The sequence below is a fragment of the Magnolia sinica genome, chromosome 13, assembly GCF_029962835.1.
Source record: "Magnolia sinica isolate HGM2019 chromosome 13, MsV1, whole genome shotgun sequence".
In the NCBI taxonomy this organism is placed as follows: Eukaryota; Viridiplantae; Streptophyta; class Magnoliopsida; order Magnoliales; family Magnoliaceae; genus Magnolia; species Magnolia sinica.
Window position 1 is genome coordinate 44,722,808 of NC_080585.1, and position 21,571 is coordinate 44,744,378.

At 40.4% G+C, this 21,571-nt stretch overlaps 1 protein-coding gene across 1 annotated transcript; it reads left to right on the forward strand.

Moving 5' to 3' along the window:
- Positions 1-229: 229 nt before the first annotated feature.
- LOC131224258 (3-methyl-2-oxobutanoate hydroxymethyltransferase 1, mitochondrial-like) lies at positions 230-17,489 on the forward strand. The gene is made up of 5 exons (XM_058219792.1): positions 230-304; positions 4,502-4,708; positions 4,779-4,925; positions 16,941-16,994; positions 17,078-17,489. Exons 1-5 carry the CDS (start codon positions 230-232, stop codon positions 17,318-17,320), a joined length of 726 nt encoding a protein of 241 aa, XP_058075775.1. The 3' UTR covers positions 17,321-17,489.
- The last annotated feature ends 4,082 nt before the right edge of the window (positions 17,490-21,571 follow it).

The following is a 21,571-nucleotide window of genomic DNA, read 5'->3' on the forward strand; positions in this document are numbered from 1 at the left end:
TAAAAGGAGTAACGGAAGAAACTCACCGTATGACCACCGAAAATTGCCTTTGCCGGAAAAGCTTGGTTGGTTGGAATCGCCCACCGGAAACTTCAAGTCGATTGAAATCGCCTTAACCAGAAATCGCCTCCTCTGGTACGCGTCTGAATTTTGGATCCAAGTGAGGAGGGCAGATCCGAAAGGAGCTTATATAAGCCATACAAAATCTCTGCATTAATGGTGAGGAGTGATGGCTGCAGACGAATCGTTGCAAGCTGATTCTCGAGCACACGTGGTTGTCTGTCGTTGGCCGAGCCCCTGCCAGGTAGCATGGTTCTGACATTGAGAGGTGTGCTCGGATACACGAAGCGGCGCCTGAGTAGGTGAAACTATCACAGTGATTCTTCCTGGAGCTTACGTGGCAACTCGTCATAGGTTGTGCAACTGTCCGGAATCGCAACCGCCGCCACGTGTCCACTAAAAAGCAAGCCACAGGTGCAGAATCCTGAGAATATGATGTTTCGAATTCGAAGATCATGATTACATTAGTTTGGGTGGGTGATCTTTTATGTAATTACTCTCCGAGTCCACATTTGAACTCGAAGAGTAGGGGGCTTCTGTTATGGGAAGATCTGAGTCTCTAATAAATCCAAGGGTATGCACCAAACTGATTCAACCAAGTGCGTGAACGACGTAGGCGATGCTCGTCTGACCCGGTGTGAGCGTCCCTAAAGAGGTCGTTCACCATAAAGGTGCTCTTACTTTGAGACTGCAGATCGGAGTGACTTCAACACTCCGATCGGAAGTGATAAGTTGTTTTCCTAACATCTGACGGAAGACGAACAATCCGATCACTGACGTCGATTATAAGAGGTTCGACTCGATAAGATAAATCCGACATCTTGCCCCGGACTTCAAGTAAAAGGTTTCCAAAGAAAGCTTCGAAAGTGCTTGACAATTAAGAGGCTGGGTCCACTAATTTGACTGGGACCAAGAAAGTTTGCTTCAGCAAGCTAAATGACCAAGGCTAAGTGACGTCTTGTCAAGACGAGCTGAGCTGAGGTAATATGCTGAGGCAGGTACTCTGTCTGCCAAATTCGGAAACTACCATAAGCGAACGTGGTCGAATACTTCGCTCCCAGATACGCATCATCCGCACGATGTGCTACACGATCCACGGCTTGTGTATGATATCCCCATGATGTCAGAATCCCGCTGATTGGGTAAATCGTGCCAACAATAGCGGGCCCAGACTGTCCAATAGTCAGGTATAAAACATTGAGACCCCACCACTATAGGTACGTAAGATCTGACATCCTCCATTACTCCCCACTTAGACCCAAATTCCCTTGACCTGACTTAGGCATCGGAGGGTCCTCCGACTTAGCCAGGGTCACCTTTGCCTGTTGTCATTGTGTAGGATCAAGACGTTGCAATGGTCTACGGTTCAGGAGACTGAGGGGAGTGCTGACCAGATTTTGACCTCAACAGTCATCATATGCGATAAAGTGCTATATAAAAAGTCTTATAGTAAAATATTGTTATGATGTCTGAATATGAAAAGGGTGAATGGTATATTACAATAAGATCATTTAGGTTAATGCAGAGCTCATCATACTAGTAGAAATTTATTTCACCATGTGACCGTATTATGGTAGACTCTACGGAGCCCACTGTTATGTATGTGCCTTATCCATGATGTTCATCTATTTTATTTTATTACTTCCACATATGCGCTCAAAATTGAAGTATATCCAAATTTCAAATGAACTGCAACACATGAAAATAGTAGAGACAAATTTCGAGTGGATTACACTATGGGAGAACAGTGGGGATAATGACGCTCACCAATAAAACTTTCCTAAGGCCCACCATAATGTTTATTAGCTATCCAACTTGTTTGTGAGATTACATGGACTTCGACAAAGGAAAATAGAAATACAAAGTCCATGCAAAACTTATGTGGTGGTTAAAAAGTTTTCAAAAGTAGGCTTCAAACTTTTTATTTTTTAACTGTGTGGTTCACTTGAAATTTAGATTCACATTATTTTTAGGCTCATATCTTAAAATGTACTATAAAAATAAGTAGGCGGATGAATAAAACATCTCTAAAATGAGTTATAAAAATAAATAGACGGGTAGATAAAACATATATACGGTGGGCCATGGAGCGTGGGCCACCTCGTGCCATGAGTAATCCCCAATCCAATTTGGAGAAGTTCCGATTTCAAATCCGACGTTACGACTCTTCCTCTTGGGAGTGGATTAGGTGCTGCCCATCCGTTTCTCCAACTTATTGTAAAAGATGGCCCTAAACATAAAACAGATCTAAGATGGAATATACCGTTTCTCCAACTTATTTTACAAGATGGCCCCAAACATAAAACAGATCTAAGATGGAATATACCGTTTCTCCAACTTATTTTAAAAGATGGGCATTGCCTTCAAATGGGATTAAATAATATATTTTTAATAATATTTATAATATTTAATAATTAATAATAATTAAAATAAAACTAACATATATAATTATATTATATTTAATAAATATTTATTTTTAAATTATGGTAATCCAAAAATCCCTATCGGAACTGGTGGGCCCCATCTAAATCTGTGAAACCATCCAAAAACTTAAAATTTGGTGGGCCCCTTAAATTTTGAATTTCAAAATCAACCCTATCCAAGTGGGAACCACAAATAATGGAAGATTGGATTTAAAAACATTTGGTGGGCCCAAAATGAGTTTTGAATGTTTCTCTCTCTCTCTCTATTCAGTGGCGGTGGCGGCCCCTCTCTCCCAAAAATAATTATAAATATTGATCAATTTGATTTTAATGGTTTAGTTGGCTGTATGCAGCGCCACATGTGAGGAATGGTCTTGTAGGTGGGTTGGTAATTTTTTTCTCTCTATATATATATATATAAAATTTGCTGCATACAAAAGTTTTGGATTAACTTAATGTTTGTTTTTTTTTTTTTTCCTCCTTACGTAGAGGTTTATGTGACCTCATCGAAGACCTCGTCAAATGGAAAATGAACATTAACGAAACATCACTGTGGGTTGGAATAAGTTTTTAATGGTGAGGCGTCCAATCACCAATGTTTCATGTAGCATGGTCTACCTTAGGGCTGGATCTACTTCATTGTTTCGCCGTGCCTTAAATTAATATAGAAAAATTGATGGACGGTGCGGACATAGAATACAAGTACCAAGGTAGACCCACACTAAAGGCCGCACCGTTTGGGTGAGGCCGGACCCACGTAATACGCTTCCATTAATTCGGGCGGGATTTCCCGCGGAAGCCTTTTGCACCAAGTTCCTGCGCAAGGATGCTTGGTGGGGCCCACCGTGATGTTTGTAAGAAATTCACTCCGTACATCCGTTTACGAGCTCATTTCAGGACATGTAATAAAAAATGAGTTGGATCCAAAACTCAAGTGGGTCACACGAGAGGGAAATTTGGGAAAAGAAATTCTACCGTTGAAACCCTCCGGGGCTCCAACTCCACGTTTCTATGTCATCCAAACCGTTTATAAGGACAATACAGCTAGGATGAAGTGAAAACATGAAAACTATAACATGGTACAAATCTTTTATAGCCATAAGATTATTTCAATGGTGCTCACTAAATCCTCACTGTTTTTTCTTGTGTGGCCCACTTGACTTTTGGATCTACCTCATTTTTTATACAATTTTCTACAATGATCTCAAAAAATGGATGAACAGGGTAGATTTCCCACAAACATGGCAGTGGCCCCACCCATCATCCATTCGCATGAACTTCGTTGCGAAAGGCTTCCGCACGAAATCTGCTTCCCAGCGCGGTCTGGGTGGTTCGAGGTGTGACTTCAACACCGTCCATCTATTTTGAAAGCTTATTTTATAATATTATTTAAAAAATTAAGTAGATCTAAATCTTAGGTGAACCATTCCATAGAAAACAATACTGAGAATTCTCTATTTTAAAAAGAATTAGAGAAGAATGTTTTTTCCTCCAAACTTATGGTTCCCAAATTAAACCACCTTCCATTGGACCAAAATTTGGCCAGAAGTTTTAATGGTGATTACCAATGTTTCCGAAAGGCCACCGGTTTGTTTATTGGTTTGGGCCCAAAGCCTAAAATATTTAAAAAGGTGGACCTAAATTAAGACAAAGACCTCAAGGGGCCCCCATTCCAAGGTAACCCCTCGGTTACCCGGTCGGCCTCACCTAACCGGGGAGAACTGCTTTCCGACTTCAAATTCCTTTGTTCCGGACCCCACCCTGCCTTCCCCTTCCTCTTTTATTTTCCCTCGGCTTCCCACCCGTTTGCCCTTTTGCCTTTCGGCACGTTGAAATTCCTGGTTATGAAAAAAAGAAATTAAAAAAGAATGTGTTTTTTTTGGGTTCCCCCCCCCCCCCCCCCCCCCCCCCCCCCCCCCCCCCCCCCCCCCACCCACCCCCACACAAAAAAAAAAAAAAAAAAAAAAAAAAAAAAAAAAAAAAAAAAAAAAAAAAAAAAAAAAAAAAAAAATGGATAGGCTGTTGATACTGCGGTGAGGGTGCTGAAGGAAGGGGGCATGGATGCAATCAAGCTAGAAGGAGGGGCGCCTTCTAGAATTACAGCGGCGAGGGGGATTGTAGAAGCTGGAATTGCAGTCATGGGGCATGTGGGACTCACGCCGCAGGCGATTAGCGTCCTTGGTGGGTTCCGGCCTCAGGGACGAAATGTCGCCAGTGCCATCAAGGTTGTCTTCTTCCTCCAAGGTTTTTTTTTTTTCCCCCCCTCTGTGTCTTGCTGATTGTTGGGTCTTGCAGGTTGTGGAGACGGCGGTCGCTCTACAGGAGGCTGGATGTTTCGCAGTTGTGCTAGAATGCGTGCCTGCACCTGTAGCTGCTGCTGCAACCTCTGTCCTTCAGATCCCCACCATAGGCATTGGAGCTGGCCCTTTCTGCAGCGGCCAGGTTAGTTGATTTTCAGCGTTTCTGCTATTAATACGATCAGGAAAGCATCTTTCTTTCTTTTCTTTTCTTCCTTTTACTGTTGGAAGAAAGTAGATTCATTTGTTACTCTGGCGAAGCATGATACTCCATACACTTGCACATAAAAATTGTTCACGCGACATGTACCTTAAATTAGACTGTCCAAATAGTGGGACCCAGCGTAGGTAGGGCATAGTCCTAGAATGTTTGATCGATTCATCTTGACCCTAAATTAATGGACATCTGCTTATTGAATTTGGACAGTTGAGTATTTTCTGCATTAACCATCCATTAGATGTCTGCTGGGGAGCAGATATGATCACGTTTTCAGTGAATTTTTGGTATGCTACTCATCTTGCCGGTTTATGATCGATTTGGGCTGAGCGTAAGGAAAGGTATTTTTGCAATCGTCAGTGGTGCCCTGATGAGATTTTCAGGTGAGCGAATGTGGATGTCTCATCTGGAGCATTGTTTCTCGAGCCTTTTGCCTCCATTTATGGAGCATCTTTTGATTCTTTTTTATCTTGCTTGCAATTTCTCTTTGGTGATACCTTTCAAAAACAAAAAAGAAAAAAAAAGAAAAAAAAACTCTTTGTTGATCTCTCATCATCTCTCTTTTTCTTAATAAAAGTGGTGTTAGCTCTAAAAAAAAAGTACCTTTTATTGCAAGCATGCATGCATGTGGAGCATCAGACTTCGCCAGAGTAACAAAATATTTCTGCAAAAGAAAGGGCCAATTCATTGTACTGAATACACAACATTTATTTATTGGTGACAACTCATCCGCTATGACGTAGTCACGTATGTGAATCCAAGCTGTCCAAATCATGGGCCTGTTGTGGATAAGCATATCATAAAAATATGAAAAATTGACTGATTCAAAGGCCTTAACCTTATTTTGACTTTTCAATTTGGATAACTGGTTGTCTTTTTGTGAAGCATCCATTTGAATGGTTAGGATCCATTACCAAACCAAAATACCGAATAGATGCTTCACGGTTTCATCATAGATTCGTGCAATTAGGACCAAATCACTATGGTAGTTGCCAAATATTATTATCATCTACATATTATTAGATATCAGGTTAATCTCTAAGGTGTGGGGACTGTTGAATTTTTTAGACACGTACCTGACTGCCGAAATGGTGAATTGAATTGATGTGGAGAACCCTTGATTTATTTGAGAGTCATACAAACATTCTAATACTCAATTGTGATCTCAAGCAAATTACTTAGTTGCCTCATCCAAACACTGGCCATAAATTTCTGCTGCAACACGTACTGTGGCTATGGAACAACGGTCATGGTAGAATGTTTGAGCAAATGATGACTCCTTTTTAAGGTCTCTTGATCTGCATGCTCAACTCTCACATAAACGTCAGTTAGATTTTGATGGATTCCCTCCCGTTTGCATGTCTTTGGTGATGAATGCACACAAATAGCGTAACAAACAGATGCATGCATAGGATACTGTCTGATGGATGGGAACTCGAGTTGTGTTAAATGAACCTTTTTGTCCCCAATTATGCATATCTAGTGAAGTGGGTGCCTGTGTTTGTTCCAGCCTTCCAGGGTGCATGGATCAAGAGGCATTCTGGTTTGTGAGTTTATGACACTCTTGTCATAGTTGGATTTCAACTGATAAGAGGTTCTGAAGTTGTGATTCAAGTCTGGAGGCTGATGTAGATATTTATTTTTTTAATCCTACAATCAAATTTGGTGTGTTCTATGGTTCATGGAGGGTTTGTGGATGCTTGTGCTTACTTCTTGGCACCATCTGAAAGAAAAGAAAAGGATTTAAGTGAAAAGAAGCAAGGGCTGTCAACAGGTTGGGTTTAGGTTGGGTCCTATAGTACTTGTTCCTGACTTAACTGGTTAACATCTTACTGGGTCTTAGTTAGAGGTGTACATCGAGTCGAACCGAGTCGAGCTGGCCTCAGCTCGACTCGGCTCGAACACTGGCTGACCTCAGCTCGGCTCTGTCCTCGAGCCTGACTGGCCAGCTCGGCTCAGTTCGGTCAGCAGCTCGGGCCGAGTTCGAGTCAAGATCGAGCCGAGTTTGCCATTAAGGCATTTCCACAAACACCTGAACTGCAACTTCAAAATCCCACTGTTTTACAAACAGGGGCAATGGTTTTACAGGTATTTTATCAAACACCTTCTAAGTAACATAAAAACCCCAAAAAAACAAAGAAAAAAAGGTATTTGTTTCATGACAGCCCCACCGACTATAAAGAAAACTATCGACTTGGTTCAACTCGATGTGCACCCCTAGACACAAGTAATTCACATGAAGACGAGAAGGAAACGTTTCTCTTCTCTGTTGGTTTTTTGTTGTTTTGACTACAAAGAAAACTACGGCCTAGCAAAGTAACCAGTACTTCCATCTACAATAGTGTTACTCTTGTCTACATTACCTTGCTCAAGATATAAAATGACTCTTATCTAATAAATCTCATATTTCATTTACTATCCAAACAACACCCTTTTTAAATCCACTTGGCTAGTGCTGAAAAGATAATACAACAGCTATCCATGTCAACATTGTGGATTCGTCATATCCAAACAGGCCCAAAAAGTGTACCGCATAAGCATCTATTGAGGGGGGCACAGATGCTGACGTCGCATACAAAAGCAAAATCCAAACCATATTTGTAGTTGGTCTTCAAAAGTGAACACACTCTCTCCCCAAACCTGCCTTGCCACCAGCCACATTTTGTTGAGTCATTTTATCAAAGTTGGTGAGCAACATCAATGGCAAAGTAACCGAGTCACTGAACTGGTTCGATCCGAGTTCGATTCGAGCTGGATTCAAGCTATATTTGATCTGAGTTGAGTCGAGTCGAGCTGGGGCCTGCTTGAACTCATTTTCGAGCTCACAAAATCAGCTCGACTCGGCTCGAACCAAGCTTCGAACCGAGTCGAATCGAGCTTTTTCGAGTCGAGTCGAGCGAGCTAACCGAGCTAGCTCGGTTCGTGTACACCCCTAGTCTTAGTCAGTTTCGTGCCCGAGTCTCATTCTTGAGGACCCAAACCCAGATCCAGATCCAATCAGGATCAGCTACCCGTTGGGTACCCATTGGGTACCCAATGGTTCTTTAAATCTTGATTTCTAGTTGGGCCACCTGATGGATGGATTAGATCAAACACACATTTGCTACTTGGACACATGCATGGTGTTGTAAATGGCTCTCTTACCTGCGTATGGCTTAGTTTTTTTTTTTTTTTTTTTAGGGGGAGAGGTAATGGCTTAGGTAACTTCATTTGGCTGCTAGATTAGTCCGTATATATTTAATATACATATACCATTAAAATCGCTAGAACAGAGTTGGACCCCACCCAATTTTAACCAGGTCCAAATTGGTGGACCCGACCAGACCCAAATGACCAGGTCCTAATTCCTGAAAGGACGGAACTGAACCCAATCCATTTTCACGACAGGTGCAAAAAATTGGAATTAGACCTGTTAAAATCAGTTGAGATCCATCGGGTACCTACAGCTCTGAATACCCACTGACAACCCAACAGAAGTCATTTGCAGAGGTCACTTAGGATGGGTATGAGTTTCATGTTGGGGTCCCTTGACAAAATGCATTACATGTCATCTGTATGAAGGGCATCCATGAACTCCTCATTTATGTGAGGGACCAAAAAAATTAATTCTCAGGCTCAGCTGTGAGGCTAATCCTTGAGCCCCTCGATTGTGTAAAACCTATTAAGCCTTTTGCTTAGATTCATCCCTAAGGGTTGTCATCGCATGACTGCTCCCTCAAAGTTAAATAACCCATGGAGCGACAATGAAAATATATTGGTGCTCATTTGGATTCTTGTATTGGTCAATCTGCAATTGGCCAATGCATGAAATTTAAACTGGATTGGCTAAATTAAAAATTAAAAAAAATAAAATTGAAGTTCATGTGTTGGTCAATCCTGGATTGACTAATACAAGGATCCAAACGGGCCCTTAGTTTTAACCTGTCAAATGACTAACATAGCTGCATGTTACGAAATTCTGGGGAGGGCAATTAGATGCTGATCCCAGAGCAACATTTTGATGTTCTATTGGTTTTTACTAGTCAACCACTTAATGTGGATGTATATTGTTAGAACATGCAGGGAATGGCCATAGATGCATATCCCAAAACATTTGTTCCCATGGCTGTTTTCCTTTACAACTCTAGAAATCATTGTACTAACCTTGCTATAGTTTTAGCATGCATGGAAAGACAAGCGGAATTTTTTTTACCGATAAAATTAAGTTGAATTTTTCAATGAGTTTGACTGAACTCCTATTGTGGATTGAATGAATTCTCTTGATCCTGTTTTCTAGTGTTTTCAAGGCTAGGTGAGCTCTTTTAGGGAAACCACTGTTTACAACTGCTATTAATTTTTCATCTAAGCAATGTTGAGGTCACCAATTTTCCCTGTGGACATGCACACACTCAACTCATCTTTCTTTTTTTTTTTTCGAAAAAAATCTTTTTTTCTTTTTAATACATCAGAGATGTCAGATGGTATGGACAAGTCTCATACATCAAGGGCCACACACACGCACTTCTTGGTCATCAATCCTCTGTTTCCTGGAAGAGGAATTAGATGATACGTAGCTTGCATCTTTGCACAGTTTGCATAGGTTCCCAATTCTGACAAGCGGGGACCATGGTTTGGTAATCCAGATCGTTGGTCTATTGTGCCCCCCAAGGGTGGATTATACCTCAAAAAGACAATCGTAACCATTTGATTTGTGGTCCACTGGTAGATGGAGTAAGGGTAGAAATGCAACTGTCCACATTCAACTAAGAATGGTCCTAATATTTTTCTCTGGATGTTCTAGTCCAGGAGATTCTTGAGCATGCTCCATCAATAGGGGACTCTAGAGACCCATCCTCTGGATTTGTAAAGCATGGGGTCCACTTGTTAGAACAGAAAACCGGTGTATAGTTTGCAAATATCTGAGCCACACATCGTATAATTCCTCTTCCTGGAGAGCCATGTCCTCTAGGATGCTATCTTAGTAGCTATACAACAGACAACCGTAGGTTCAGCTCTTTAGTCCTCGGGGTCCATCCAATAGTTTGTAACATTGGGTGCATTTGATTGGTTTTTTTCTCAATGGCTTCTTTTTCAGTACTCATCAATGGGTTACTGGGTGGTTGATTCTCTAGCTATCTCTGTTTAAGAGAGGGAGACCCCCTTTCTCTATTCCTGCTGTGATTATGGTAGAAGGGCTGAGTCAGATGTTTCAGAAAGTAGATGAGGTTGGAATCTTAAAGGGCTTTCTTGTAGGTCCGGCCTTCTCTATTTCATACCTACAGTTTGCAGATGGCATGTTGGTTTTCTGTGAAGCTGAATCTGAATGAAATTCTCAGGACTTGGGGCTGCTCTATCAACAGAGAAAATTTTGAAAAGTTGTTGGCAACTTAGCGAAGGTGCTACCTCTCTTTTGGGGCTCGTATAACCGTCATCAAAGCAGACCTGGCCAATCTCCATGTTTACTTTTTATCCATGTTCAAGAGATCCATGTTCAAGAGTCCGGGCGTGGTAACTAAGAACTTGGAAAAAAAATTAGCATGGCTTTTTATGGGAAGGAAAGAAAGAGTTAGCAAAAGGAATTTCACTTAGTAAACTGGGAGGAGGTTCAAAATCAAAGACCGTCAAAAATAAAATAAAAATAAACAACAAGAAGGATGTTTGGGTTTGGGTAGAATTAGGGAGAGAAATTCAAGACTTGTGCAAATGGCGGTGGAGGTTCAAAGTCGAGAAAGGAGGCCTGTGGAGGAGAATCATGGGAAAAAAAATCATCATCATCTAAGCATTATCCTAATCATAGAAGAAAAGTACAGTCTCCAAAATAGAGAATGGGATCCAAATTGTGCTAATAGTAGGGAAAGTTTGGAATTTTGGCTAAACATTTGTAAGCTGGGTGACTCTAAAGAGCGGGGTGTAAATGGAAAGGTGGCTTTGACACTCATTATCAGGAATCGGATTCAAGGTAAATATAGGGTATAGAATCCAGTTTTGGGAAGATATATGGCTGTGTGATTGCTCATTGGCTGAAATTCTTTGGATCTGTACAGAATCGCAGTGACCAGAGATTCCTCAGTGAGAGACAGCATGGTTTTCTTGGGTGGCAAGCTGGTCTGCAACATCGAGTTTCACTGAAAAAGAGATGAACAAATCACGAGGTTTGCCATCTTAATGATGTTGAATCTTCGATAGAAAAGATTGGGAAGATGATCGAGGCAGATATCTGCATACAGGCGGATATTTGCATACAGGCTCTCAATCCTAATAGTTTTAGGGGGATATTGGATCTATGATCTCAAGGAACTGGAGAGACATTATCTGGAGTAAACAGGCCAACTGAAGTCAGCATGGTCAGCTGGCCTTCATCGTCATATGATTGTTGGTGCTGCAGGGTACTTGGATTTAGGAATCTGAAATGAGGGTCCTATGGGATGGAGGTGTTGTCTGCTGGAAGATGATAAGTGGAAGGTGATGATTGTTTTTTCAGGCCCAGTCAAAGCGATGACTGACTATCAGCCTGCTTTCTCTGCTCTCAGGGAGGCTGTGTTGGTCTGTCATGCCCATTTCAGCGTATCTCTATGGAAGGGAGTCTCTCATAGTCATTATGTGGGCCAAAGATGAGGAGCAAGGAATCTTGTAATGGTAGCGGTGGCTGTAATGGCCAACTTTAAAACCGTTACCGTTACAGGGCCATATGGCTGCAAAACCGTTTCCCTTACAGGGCCGTAATGGCCAACTGTAAAACCGTTACCATTACAGGGCCATAGTGGCTGATTTTTTTAGCAAAAAATCAAGAAAGAAAAAAAAAAAAAGGAGGGAAAATTGAAAATATTGGGAGGATTCCAAATATGTATTCCTTCATGGTTTTGAACATGTATATGATGGTGTAACAGTCCACTATTTGGTAAGAATATTTTCTTGGAACAGGTGCCACATATTCATAATAAATAGAGTCAAAGGGAAAGATCATTTCAATGAAACCTGAGGATGACTGTAATGCAGGGGCATTTTCACACCGAGCTCGAGTGGGGTCGCCTGTGGGATGCAGGGGCACACTCGGGGTGGGTGGGGCCCACGGGGGAGGTCTCGTGTTTGAGACTCCTCACCGAGGGTGATTAATGCGCATTTCACACTGGGCTTGAGTGGGGTAGCCTATGAGATGCAGGGACACACTCGAGGTAGGCAGCCTGTGTGAGGCGGTACTCATGTAATTTGGGGCCCACGAGGGAGGTTCGGTTTAGGTCCTAACCCAGGAGATGTTGGGCCTGGGCTATGAGATGAAGGGATTAATTTGCCACACTCTAACATTTCGAGCTTTTAGAGCAAGTGGTTAATTGTCCTGCATCAGATTGATTACGATCATCATTGCTATTGGGCATCTGCTATGTCAAACCCGAGCAAGAATATACACTAGTGGTAGACGTATACCCATAGTTATAGCCACCACTATAGCCGTACCTGTATTGCCCCTGGTATCACTGTACTCCAAGGAGGAGAGTGAGAATGTGATAACGAGTGACTTGGATCCGGATCTGGATATCTATATCCCTTATATCCCTTATTTCGCTCTACTCCATATGGATATATTGAGGACTGGTCTTATAAGAAAGTGTCCTGGGCACGCTATACTGTCCATGGTCATATCCATCTCCATATTTGTAAGCCATCTGATATCTTGGTGCTCCATCTCCTCTATTGCTATCAGTGCTAGCCTCCCCATGATGCTCCTCTCTTGGTTGGTTGTTTCGTGATTCAGTACACTCATAAGATCAGTCAATGTACATTGGCCTCGACCTCTGTAAATGGTCATACCCCGTGTTGAGTAACACTAGAAAAAAATCAACAGGTGCATTATTGTCATCTGTCTCAGTTTGGTTGTTGCTAATCTTGGGTGAAATCTTTTGTAACCCTCTCCAGCTCCAAGACAGTTGTACGACTCGCATGATGCTCCATGCATAACAATTAGTCGTGCACCTTTACTTCTTCATTGACCTCTTTTATCTATTTCTCCCTTTATTCCAACCAAGGTAGAAGTGGGTCCTTTTCAATGTAAATATTTTCCAAGCTTATTGGAAAAAAGTTGTATTATTCAACCAGGTTCGTCACATGCTTTGAATTTTGTTTTTTTAGCTTTATGTTGTAGTGCATGTACATGAGCCAATCTAGTGACCTAGCATGCAACCTATTCTTATTCTTCAAATGGATGAGTGCAAAACAACTTCAGTTCCTCTCGCAGCAAGAGGAACAAGTTGTCTTGCTCAAAAATTTCACTATTATTATCTTAAGAGCTTTTTCCCTTTCTCCAAAATGTATCCATTAATCAGTTGTATAGGAAAAAAAAACATATGTTATTTAGATAATAGTAGATTGTTATATCCATTCTACATCATTAATAAAGTAATTTCTACAACAAGTGTAATAAATCATCAATTTATTACACGGAGTTGTCTAAAAGATTGCCCTTTGTGTAAGTGCATCAGAGAAACTGCCCATGCGAAGTTTATATATTTCCAACTGTGGGCAATAAACAAAAAAAATTATATTATTTTGGGCATTGAAATAACAAAATTAGAGCCCGATGTTTGAAGACATGCAAGTCGGGCTCTAATCTCTTTATTGTTAAAAAATGTTGTAGCATATAATGGTATCACATATTTAAATAGTATCCTAAATAACAACAACAACAACAACAGATACTTTAATGATTGCACCATAAAAATAACTTAGCAATAACTAATAACAAGTGTATAAAGAACATGCATGAGACGTTAGTAGAATGAGATTTTACCTGCTGCATGTTACTAGAATTAGACTTTACCTGATGCATGAAGGTTGTGGTGAAGCTGATTCTTTCAATGCTTATCAATCATCTTCTCATCATCTATATAATTTGTACAATCATAATGAATAACAAGCTTCACTTTCCCCATAGCATCATAAAGGAAGCCCATAGTAGGTATCTCATCAGATTCTACAAGATGGGGGACTCTCATCAGTGATTCCATCACCATGAGGATGTTTATGACCTCTTTTTAATATTTGCTGTCCCTAATGGTCTACAGAATCTCAACTGGTATCATCGATATTTCCTGTCGTCCTTTGTGTTGTGCCACTCTCACAAAGCAAATATCTCATTTAATTTTCCCCAATGTTCGTATGAACTCTCAAGGGCAATAAAATTTGTCGCAAATCGAGTCACCACAAGCCTAAGAAACTTTCTTCCCTTCGTGAACTTTCTCATTGTCATGATTACTTGGTTATGATTGTAGATGAATGTCGTCACCTGCTTTGTCTTTTCAATCAATTTTGTAACATTCTTCTTCTTTCTAAAATCTTTTAATATGAGGTCGATATAATTTGCAGCACAATTACCTGAATAAATTTTCTCCTCTTTCAATATTTTTCTCGCTGACTCATATGTTGCTTCATTGTCAATCACAATCTGCACCATATTTTTCTCTTTAAACTCATCAACCATCCTTTTCATAAGGGCAAAAACATTAAAAATTAAAATAAAATTACCTCCAATGCATCAATTGATTCATGGAATACCGTTTCAAAGTGGCAGTACACCATAAAATTGATCATGGTACGTCTAGTTAGGTTAGTCCAACCGTCGCAGATAGTGTATTATATGGTTTGTCATATGTGTGTAAAGGTGGCCACGCACACCCTTTCATCTTAGTACACTACATGTGTCGTGAAATGTGGGTGCCTTCACTCCTCCCCCCTCTTCCGCTATATTGATGTAGGCGTGGCACAGATACATTCCTAGCATGGCCGGACCAAAAGAAGGCCAAACGGAAGTGGAAGTAATCTGTTAGATTCGGGCCCAATCCGACGTAGGGCATGACGTAATTGGGCCCTAGGCACGTCCTGTTTGAAGAAGTTTAATCCGGATAGGGAGAAATTGTTGTTTAAAGTGTGAACCATAAATTAGCCATAACTTTTGATCTGAGTATCATTATGAGATGCGCGAACTATCAATCTTTACTGTAACAAGATTTATGGGGTCAACCAACCCACTTAGTGGGCTGCGCCTGCCTGTTTTGCTGGAAAACGCACACTTCTAGTTCAAAAATAGGATTTTTTGGAAAATTTACTATTTTTAGTAATTTTGATTTTTGTCGTATTTCCTTTTTTTTGGAGTTTTAGATTTACCATCTTTTTATAAATTACTTCTAATCATGCTAGGACTCCTCCAGTAAGGCTTATCTGGACTTTCTATTTTTGGCAAATTAGGCTTTAAATGAGTTTTACTATTTTGGGTAAATTTCAATTAGGGTTAGAATTTTCCTATTTTGGGTAATTTCAAATTAGGATTTATTTTTTCTTTATTAATAGTGTAATGGAGAAATCATAAACATTCGACATTATTCAATAAAAAATATTCGAGTTTTATCTCTTTCTTTTCTTATGGATTTAAGGTTTTAATCACTTGAGGAAGATGGTGATCTTCCTCTTCACTTTTTCATGCTCTTCCCTGCGTCATCTATCGATCACCACTTGCCTTTAGAAGGAGTTGGCAACATTTGGAGTTATGTTGCCATGTATGAATAATTTTGTTGCTGCCCTACCAAGCTTCTCAAATGCATTTTTACCCCACATTTTATTTTTGCCTCCTCTGTTTTGTTGTCTTTTTCCTAAATAGAATTAGATTGAATGAGAGCCTTTCAGGCTCCACAACATCCACATCATCAGCCACGGGAGCACGTGAGGTCTTAGTCGTAAACCACCAAATATACCCCAACTCCCACTCCTCCTCTGACCCCTAGCTCCAGCCCTATTCCCACTCTCACTCACAATCACTTCAATAAATGAAAAAACATACTAAAAAAAGAAGAAGAAAAGAGTAAAAATCAACTCCAAACACCGGTTTTTATCAAAGTTATCTTACCGTTACAGTTCTTTTTTTTCTTTTTTTCTTTTTGTATGGGAGCGTAAGGCGTAATGGGTTAAGTTATTACCATCACTTAACCAATTTTGCATGCCTTGGTGAGGAGTCAACGTTGTCTTTTTTCCCCCTTTTCTTTCTATGCTTCTTAGGATTGCTTAATCCATTGTTTGTTCTTGTGTGTTGGGAATTCCTTGTCTTTTAATTTATAAATTTAGTTCATCTTCTCAAAGGAAAAAAAAATCACCGTTTTTTTTTTTCCCTTCCTTCATAACCTCTAACCATGAGAAATGGTCCAGTGCTCTTAGAGCATTGGTAGTTATAGTGCTTCTAGTTGCATTGGGACACTTGGTCAATCCAGTCACTTGACTAGACTGTGCATTAGATCCAACACAATTTATGGGCTAGCATTCAAATATTACACTAAACTGACAATTGCAACTATCTAATCATTAGCCTTTAATATGGATGATCCAGATCATTTACACAAAATAGGTTCAATCAACAATTTGATCAATCTATTTGTTAGATTCCATAGATTGCTTATGATTCTTAAGAGTCACGTTTGTCAGGCAATCTTAACCATCCAATCCATGCTTGGCAAAACAATGGCTACAAATAAGGACACATCAGAGATGGATTGGATCATGCGATCAGTGTGTTTTTACATGGTAGCCTATAAAATGTGCTGGAATTAGTAGACAGTTCAGATCAATTGATTTGGACTTAGTGACAGACGCAATTAGGAGCACTATAACTAACAGTACTAAAAGAGCACTGGAACATTTCTCTTTAACTATTGCTGATAAATATAGGTCAGATGTTGGACTGAGTTAAGATCCATGAGTCAATTGATACCTCTTCATCTTTTTCAAACCTAAACCACTTTTGCCTTTTCCATCCCTTGGGGAAAAGGCTTAAAGAACTCATGTTCTCTTGTTGCTTATCATACGACAGCACAGGAGGATTACACATGCAGTTCTCTCCTGATCTATCCATGGCAGCCTTTCTGCAGCTGTTGTATTAAAAGCTTTAGGTCTATGATGTTGACTGACAACATGAGAACATTGATGCAGGTGCTGGTTTACCATGATCTGTTGGGCATGTTGCAACATCCTCATCATGCAAAGGTGCCTGGATTACTTTTTTTTTGGTAGTTTTCTCCTGATTTTATCTAAGAAATTCTCCTCAAGTGAATGTCGCCTTTTTGCAGGTCACCCCAAAATTCTGTAAGCAGTATGGCCATGTGGGTGATGTGATTAATAAGGCTCTTTTAGAGTACAAAGAAGAGGTGGAGAGCAGGTCGTTTCCTAGTGCTGCTCACACACCATACGGAATCAGTGCAGCTGATGTTGATGGATTCCTGAATGAGCTACAGAAGATGGGGCTGAGTAAAGCAGCTTTGGCAGCAGCAGAAGCGGCCGAGAAGGTTCAGTCAGCTAGGAAGCCAGAGTAGATGCTCAATCCAACTGAATGTTGGTTTTTTCTATATTAGTCTGTTTTAATTAATTTATTGCAAAGATGAATTCCAATCTTTGTGCTCGTCTGCTAATCGAGCGGCACAAATTTTGTAAAATAGTTTTTCGGCTTATATAACTAGAGATAGCTAGGAATTAGGATGAAAACTGAGAGTAGTATTTTAGGAGCTCACCATTCTCAAACTGCCAGAATAGTGGCCAGAAATTCATAGTTGACCATTCTCAAACTGTCAAAAAAATGGCCAGAAAGTCATAGCTGACATTTCTCATACTGCCAGAATAATGGCCAGAAATTCATTCTCATGTGATTTAAGAAAGAAGTTGCTCTATAGTGTGAAAATTTGGAGTCCGGATCCTGTTGATTGGGATGGCGGATCATGATAATTGGCACTTGATGTTCTTAGACTTGCTAAATTTTGAGATTGTGGGTCATTTGAGGTTCGCGAAGCCCATACATGGTTTCAAGGCAGCTCCTGCACATGACAGACGTGCTAGCGAGGCACATTGACACAAGATCCAGTCCATTCATCAAAGACTAATCACTATATAGATGCTCTTCTCCAAGAATCAGATCAGTCCACTCGTTAGGTTGGCCAAAGATCATGAAACAAATACAGGACTGGAAAACAAATCAGCTCACCCATCAAACTGTTTCTAAGATTATGGCCCACCTGCAGAATGGACTAGATATACTTTTTTGTTGAGAATATCTACACAGAAAGTTTGGATATTGCACCCATCAGCCATGCTGGTACATGTGGTGGTGTGTAGATGGTATTCCTGGTACATACATGTGGGCTTAGCAAAGCTACTGTGACTGTCAATAGGTCATAACCTGAAATTGCTCTGAAACTGATGATATTAATTGTTTGATTGATGCCCCATCAAATAATATTGTTAAATGATAGGTGAATGGATTATCATCCAATGCCTCCGCTCATGCTGAGCTCAAACCGTATGCGGCTGTGGATCTACCAAATCAAGCTACCTTTACTTTCATATCTACTAGTCTTATCTGCATTGTGGAGCTAACTCATTTGAAGAATTTTCCTTGTATCAATAAGAAGAAAGTGATGAACTTTTGTGATTCAGTTCATTGGGTTTTATCTTCTACAAGAGTCAAGAAGCATGCATTCCTAACTTCATTGTGCTGAACCTTTGGTGTTTTCTCAATCCACTTTCAATTGTAATAATTATGTCTCAAACATCTTCCCTTCTCCCCAATATATTGTGATTTTTATCCCTACTCTTGCTCAAAGAGATGCTCAATCCCTCCTCATCCACATGACTGTGATCAAAGGCCATGGTCTTAGTTCAGCTAATGTGTTTTTTTTAAAGTTAACCAAGAGGATCAACGGTCGGTTAATCATACCCATTCATTCTGTGTCCAGCAGTGATGAACGACCTGTGGAATCATAGTTTGCACTCTTGGAGTAGATGTTGGTCAGAACCAGTGGAACCTATGGATGCATAGGTGTGGGCTGGTGGCAAACACCGCACAAGATCTGAGTCTTTCATCAAGTTGGCCCACAATGTATGCACTGTGCACCAAATATCAAGCCCTCTATTCATTGGTGGGCCGCTTAAATCTGATGATTTAGAAAGTTGATAGAGACTACCCAATTTTGGAGATGGGTAGACCCACCCTGATGTTTGTGAGAAATTCATCCGTTTTTTCTGGATCATTCCCAAAAATGAGGTAGATCCAAAACTCTCAAGATAGGAAACATTGAGGATTTGTCCACCATTGAAACATTTGTAGGGCCATATAAATTTTGGATCAAGCTAACATCAGTTCATCCCTGTAGGGGAATGATCTTGGCATATAAAGGTCACAGTTTATTCCAGAGAGGTTCCAATGGTAGGCATTACCCTACCCAATTTTTTCCTGTCGTGAGGCCCACTTGAATTTTGGATTTGCTTCATTTTTAGGCCATTGTCCTAATATCATCGGGAATATGGATGGATGGGTGGATTTCTCAAAACATCATGGTGGGTCCCACCTAGCTTCCCTGCCAAAGGGTGCAGGTAATCGGCGTCCATCTACGATGTATGGACAGTGCTTTTCCATGCTGTCTATTTATTTTTCCAGATCATTTTAGGGCATGAGCCCAAAAATGAGGCAGATCCAAATCTCAAGGGTACCACAATACAAGAAAACAGTGGTGATTAACACCCATCATTATAAAACTTCCTGCTGTCCACACTAATGTTTATTAATTTAAAAAAAAAAAAAAACCTATTGATTAGGTCACACAGGCCGGGATTAAGGGAAAACACAAATATCAGCTTCAGCCAAAACTTTTGTGGCCCCACAAAAAGTTTGATGAGCGTTCAATCATCACCTTTTCATCTGGTGTAGTTCACATGAGATTTGGATCTGTCTCAATTTAGGTTTCATGCACTAAAATGATATGGAAAAATGGATGGATGGCGTGGATAAGACATATACATCATGGTGGGGGCATACAGCACCGTCCAGTAGCTGTTGGCTGCTTACAGCGTCAGTAGGCAATCTGCGTCCGATACGATGGCACCGTATGATAAGGATGCCACTCGCCTGTAACATAGGGTCGCTGGAACTCGCTGTAAAACTAAAACCAACGGTCCGTCGGGCTCACCATCCGTTCAGTCAGCTCATTTTTGTATATGAGAGATATCTAAAAATCAAGTGGACCACAGGATTGAGGATTGCACAGTCGCCGTTGAAACCTTAAGTGGGGCACACAAGTCTTGGATCAGGGTTGTATTTGTATTCTTCCCTTCATGAGGTTTCAACAGCGGTGGGTGTCTCCATCTCCACTGTTTGTTGTATGCCTAACTTGAGTTTTGAATCTTCACCGTTTGGGCTCATGTTCTAAAATAAGCTGAGAAAACTGATGAACGGAGTGGATATAACACAAACACCATAGTAAGCAACACAGAGCTTTGAGTTACAGGAAAATCACCTCCATATGATGCCTTTGGCCCCATTTTTCAAAAAATTATTGAGTTGTGAGATTTTTCCCATATGCCTCACTTTTAACCGCCCTCGCCCCGGGCCGTTCTCGGTACCTCCAAACTTACTTGACCAAACTACGACCTTCTCTATGAGCACTTTTTTACGGGACTAAAATGCCTCTGCTTTACTATTTGTATTTCTTTTACTCACTTACACTTAAAAAAAACGTTTGAACTCATCTGTATCAAAATATTCTTTCTTTTCATCCTTTTTCTTCATTAAATCTCCATTGAATCTCCATTATATATTTGCCATATGCTATCTTATATCTGTCATTTGCCATCTTTTATCCTAAACGTGGAATCTTGAAGGCTTTTCTTCGAAAATCATGTTCCACTTCAACGCACTCTTCTTCTTCTTCTTCCACACGGATTTCACTGATACGGCGGCTATGGAAGGTAAGGATGTTTAAAATATTCCTTTCCACCTAGAAATTCATCAAGCAGGTCGAGAAGTCAGTGAAATTTTACGCATTTATCCATCAACTTCAAGAAGTTTTACGGTCAATTTAATGAAGTTCCGAGTCAATTTAATGAATTTCTAGGTCAATTTCATGCACTTCGCAGTCAATTTAACACAGTTATCGATCAATTTTACTCAAATATGATCGACTTCGTGGTGAATTTCACTCATTTCGTGGTCAATTCTGCTCACTTTGCGGTGAATTTCATTCACTTTGAGGTGCATTACACTCACTTCACGGTCAAGTTCACTCACTTCGCGAAGAATTTCAATTACTTCACGGTGAATTTCACTTACTTCACGGTCAAGTTCAATCACTTCGCGGTGAATTTTAGTCACTTAGCGGTAAAGTTCTCTCACTTCACGGTCAATTTCACTCACTTTGCAATCAATTTTATTCAATTCATCGTGAATTTCAATCATTTTGCGGTGAATTCCAATCACTTCGCCTTCAATTTCAATCACTTCGCGATCAAGTTCACTAACGTCGCGGCGATGAGTGAAATTCATCGCGAAGTGAGTGAACTTGATGGAGAAGTGAGAGAAATTGACTATGAGTGAGCGAACTTCACCGCAAAGTGATTGGAATTCATCCTTATAATTAATTGATTAAGAACTTGGAAAATTTGACCGATAAGTCGGTCATATTTAACCTTGTACATAGGTGAATTTCCTACTACTCAGTCAACTCCACCTTGTACATGTGAACATTAAATGAGTTATATCTTTCCTAGTGCTGCTCACACACCATACGGAATCAGTGCAG

What these genes read in the sequence shown, in the direction of transcription:
- LOC131224258 (XM_058219792.1), top strand. Translation starts at nt 230, where the DNA reads ATGGCTGCAGACGAATCGTTGCAAGCTGATTCTCGAGCACACGTGGTT. An exon ending in ATGTCGCCAGTGCCATCAAG is followed by an intron (nt 4,709 to 4,778) that starts GTTGTCTTCTTC and finishes TGGGTCTTGCAG; the next exon opens with GTTGTGGAGACGGCGGTCGC. An exon ending in AACATCCTCATCATGCAAAG is followed by an intron (nt 16,995 to 17,077) that starts GTGCCTGGATTA and finishes GCCTTTTTGCAG; the next exon opens with GTCACCCCAAAATTCTGTAA.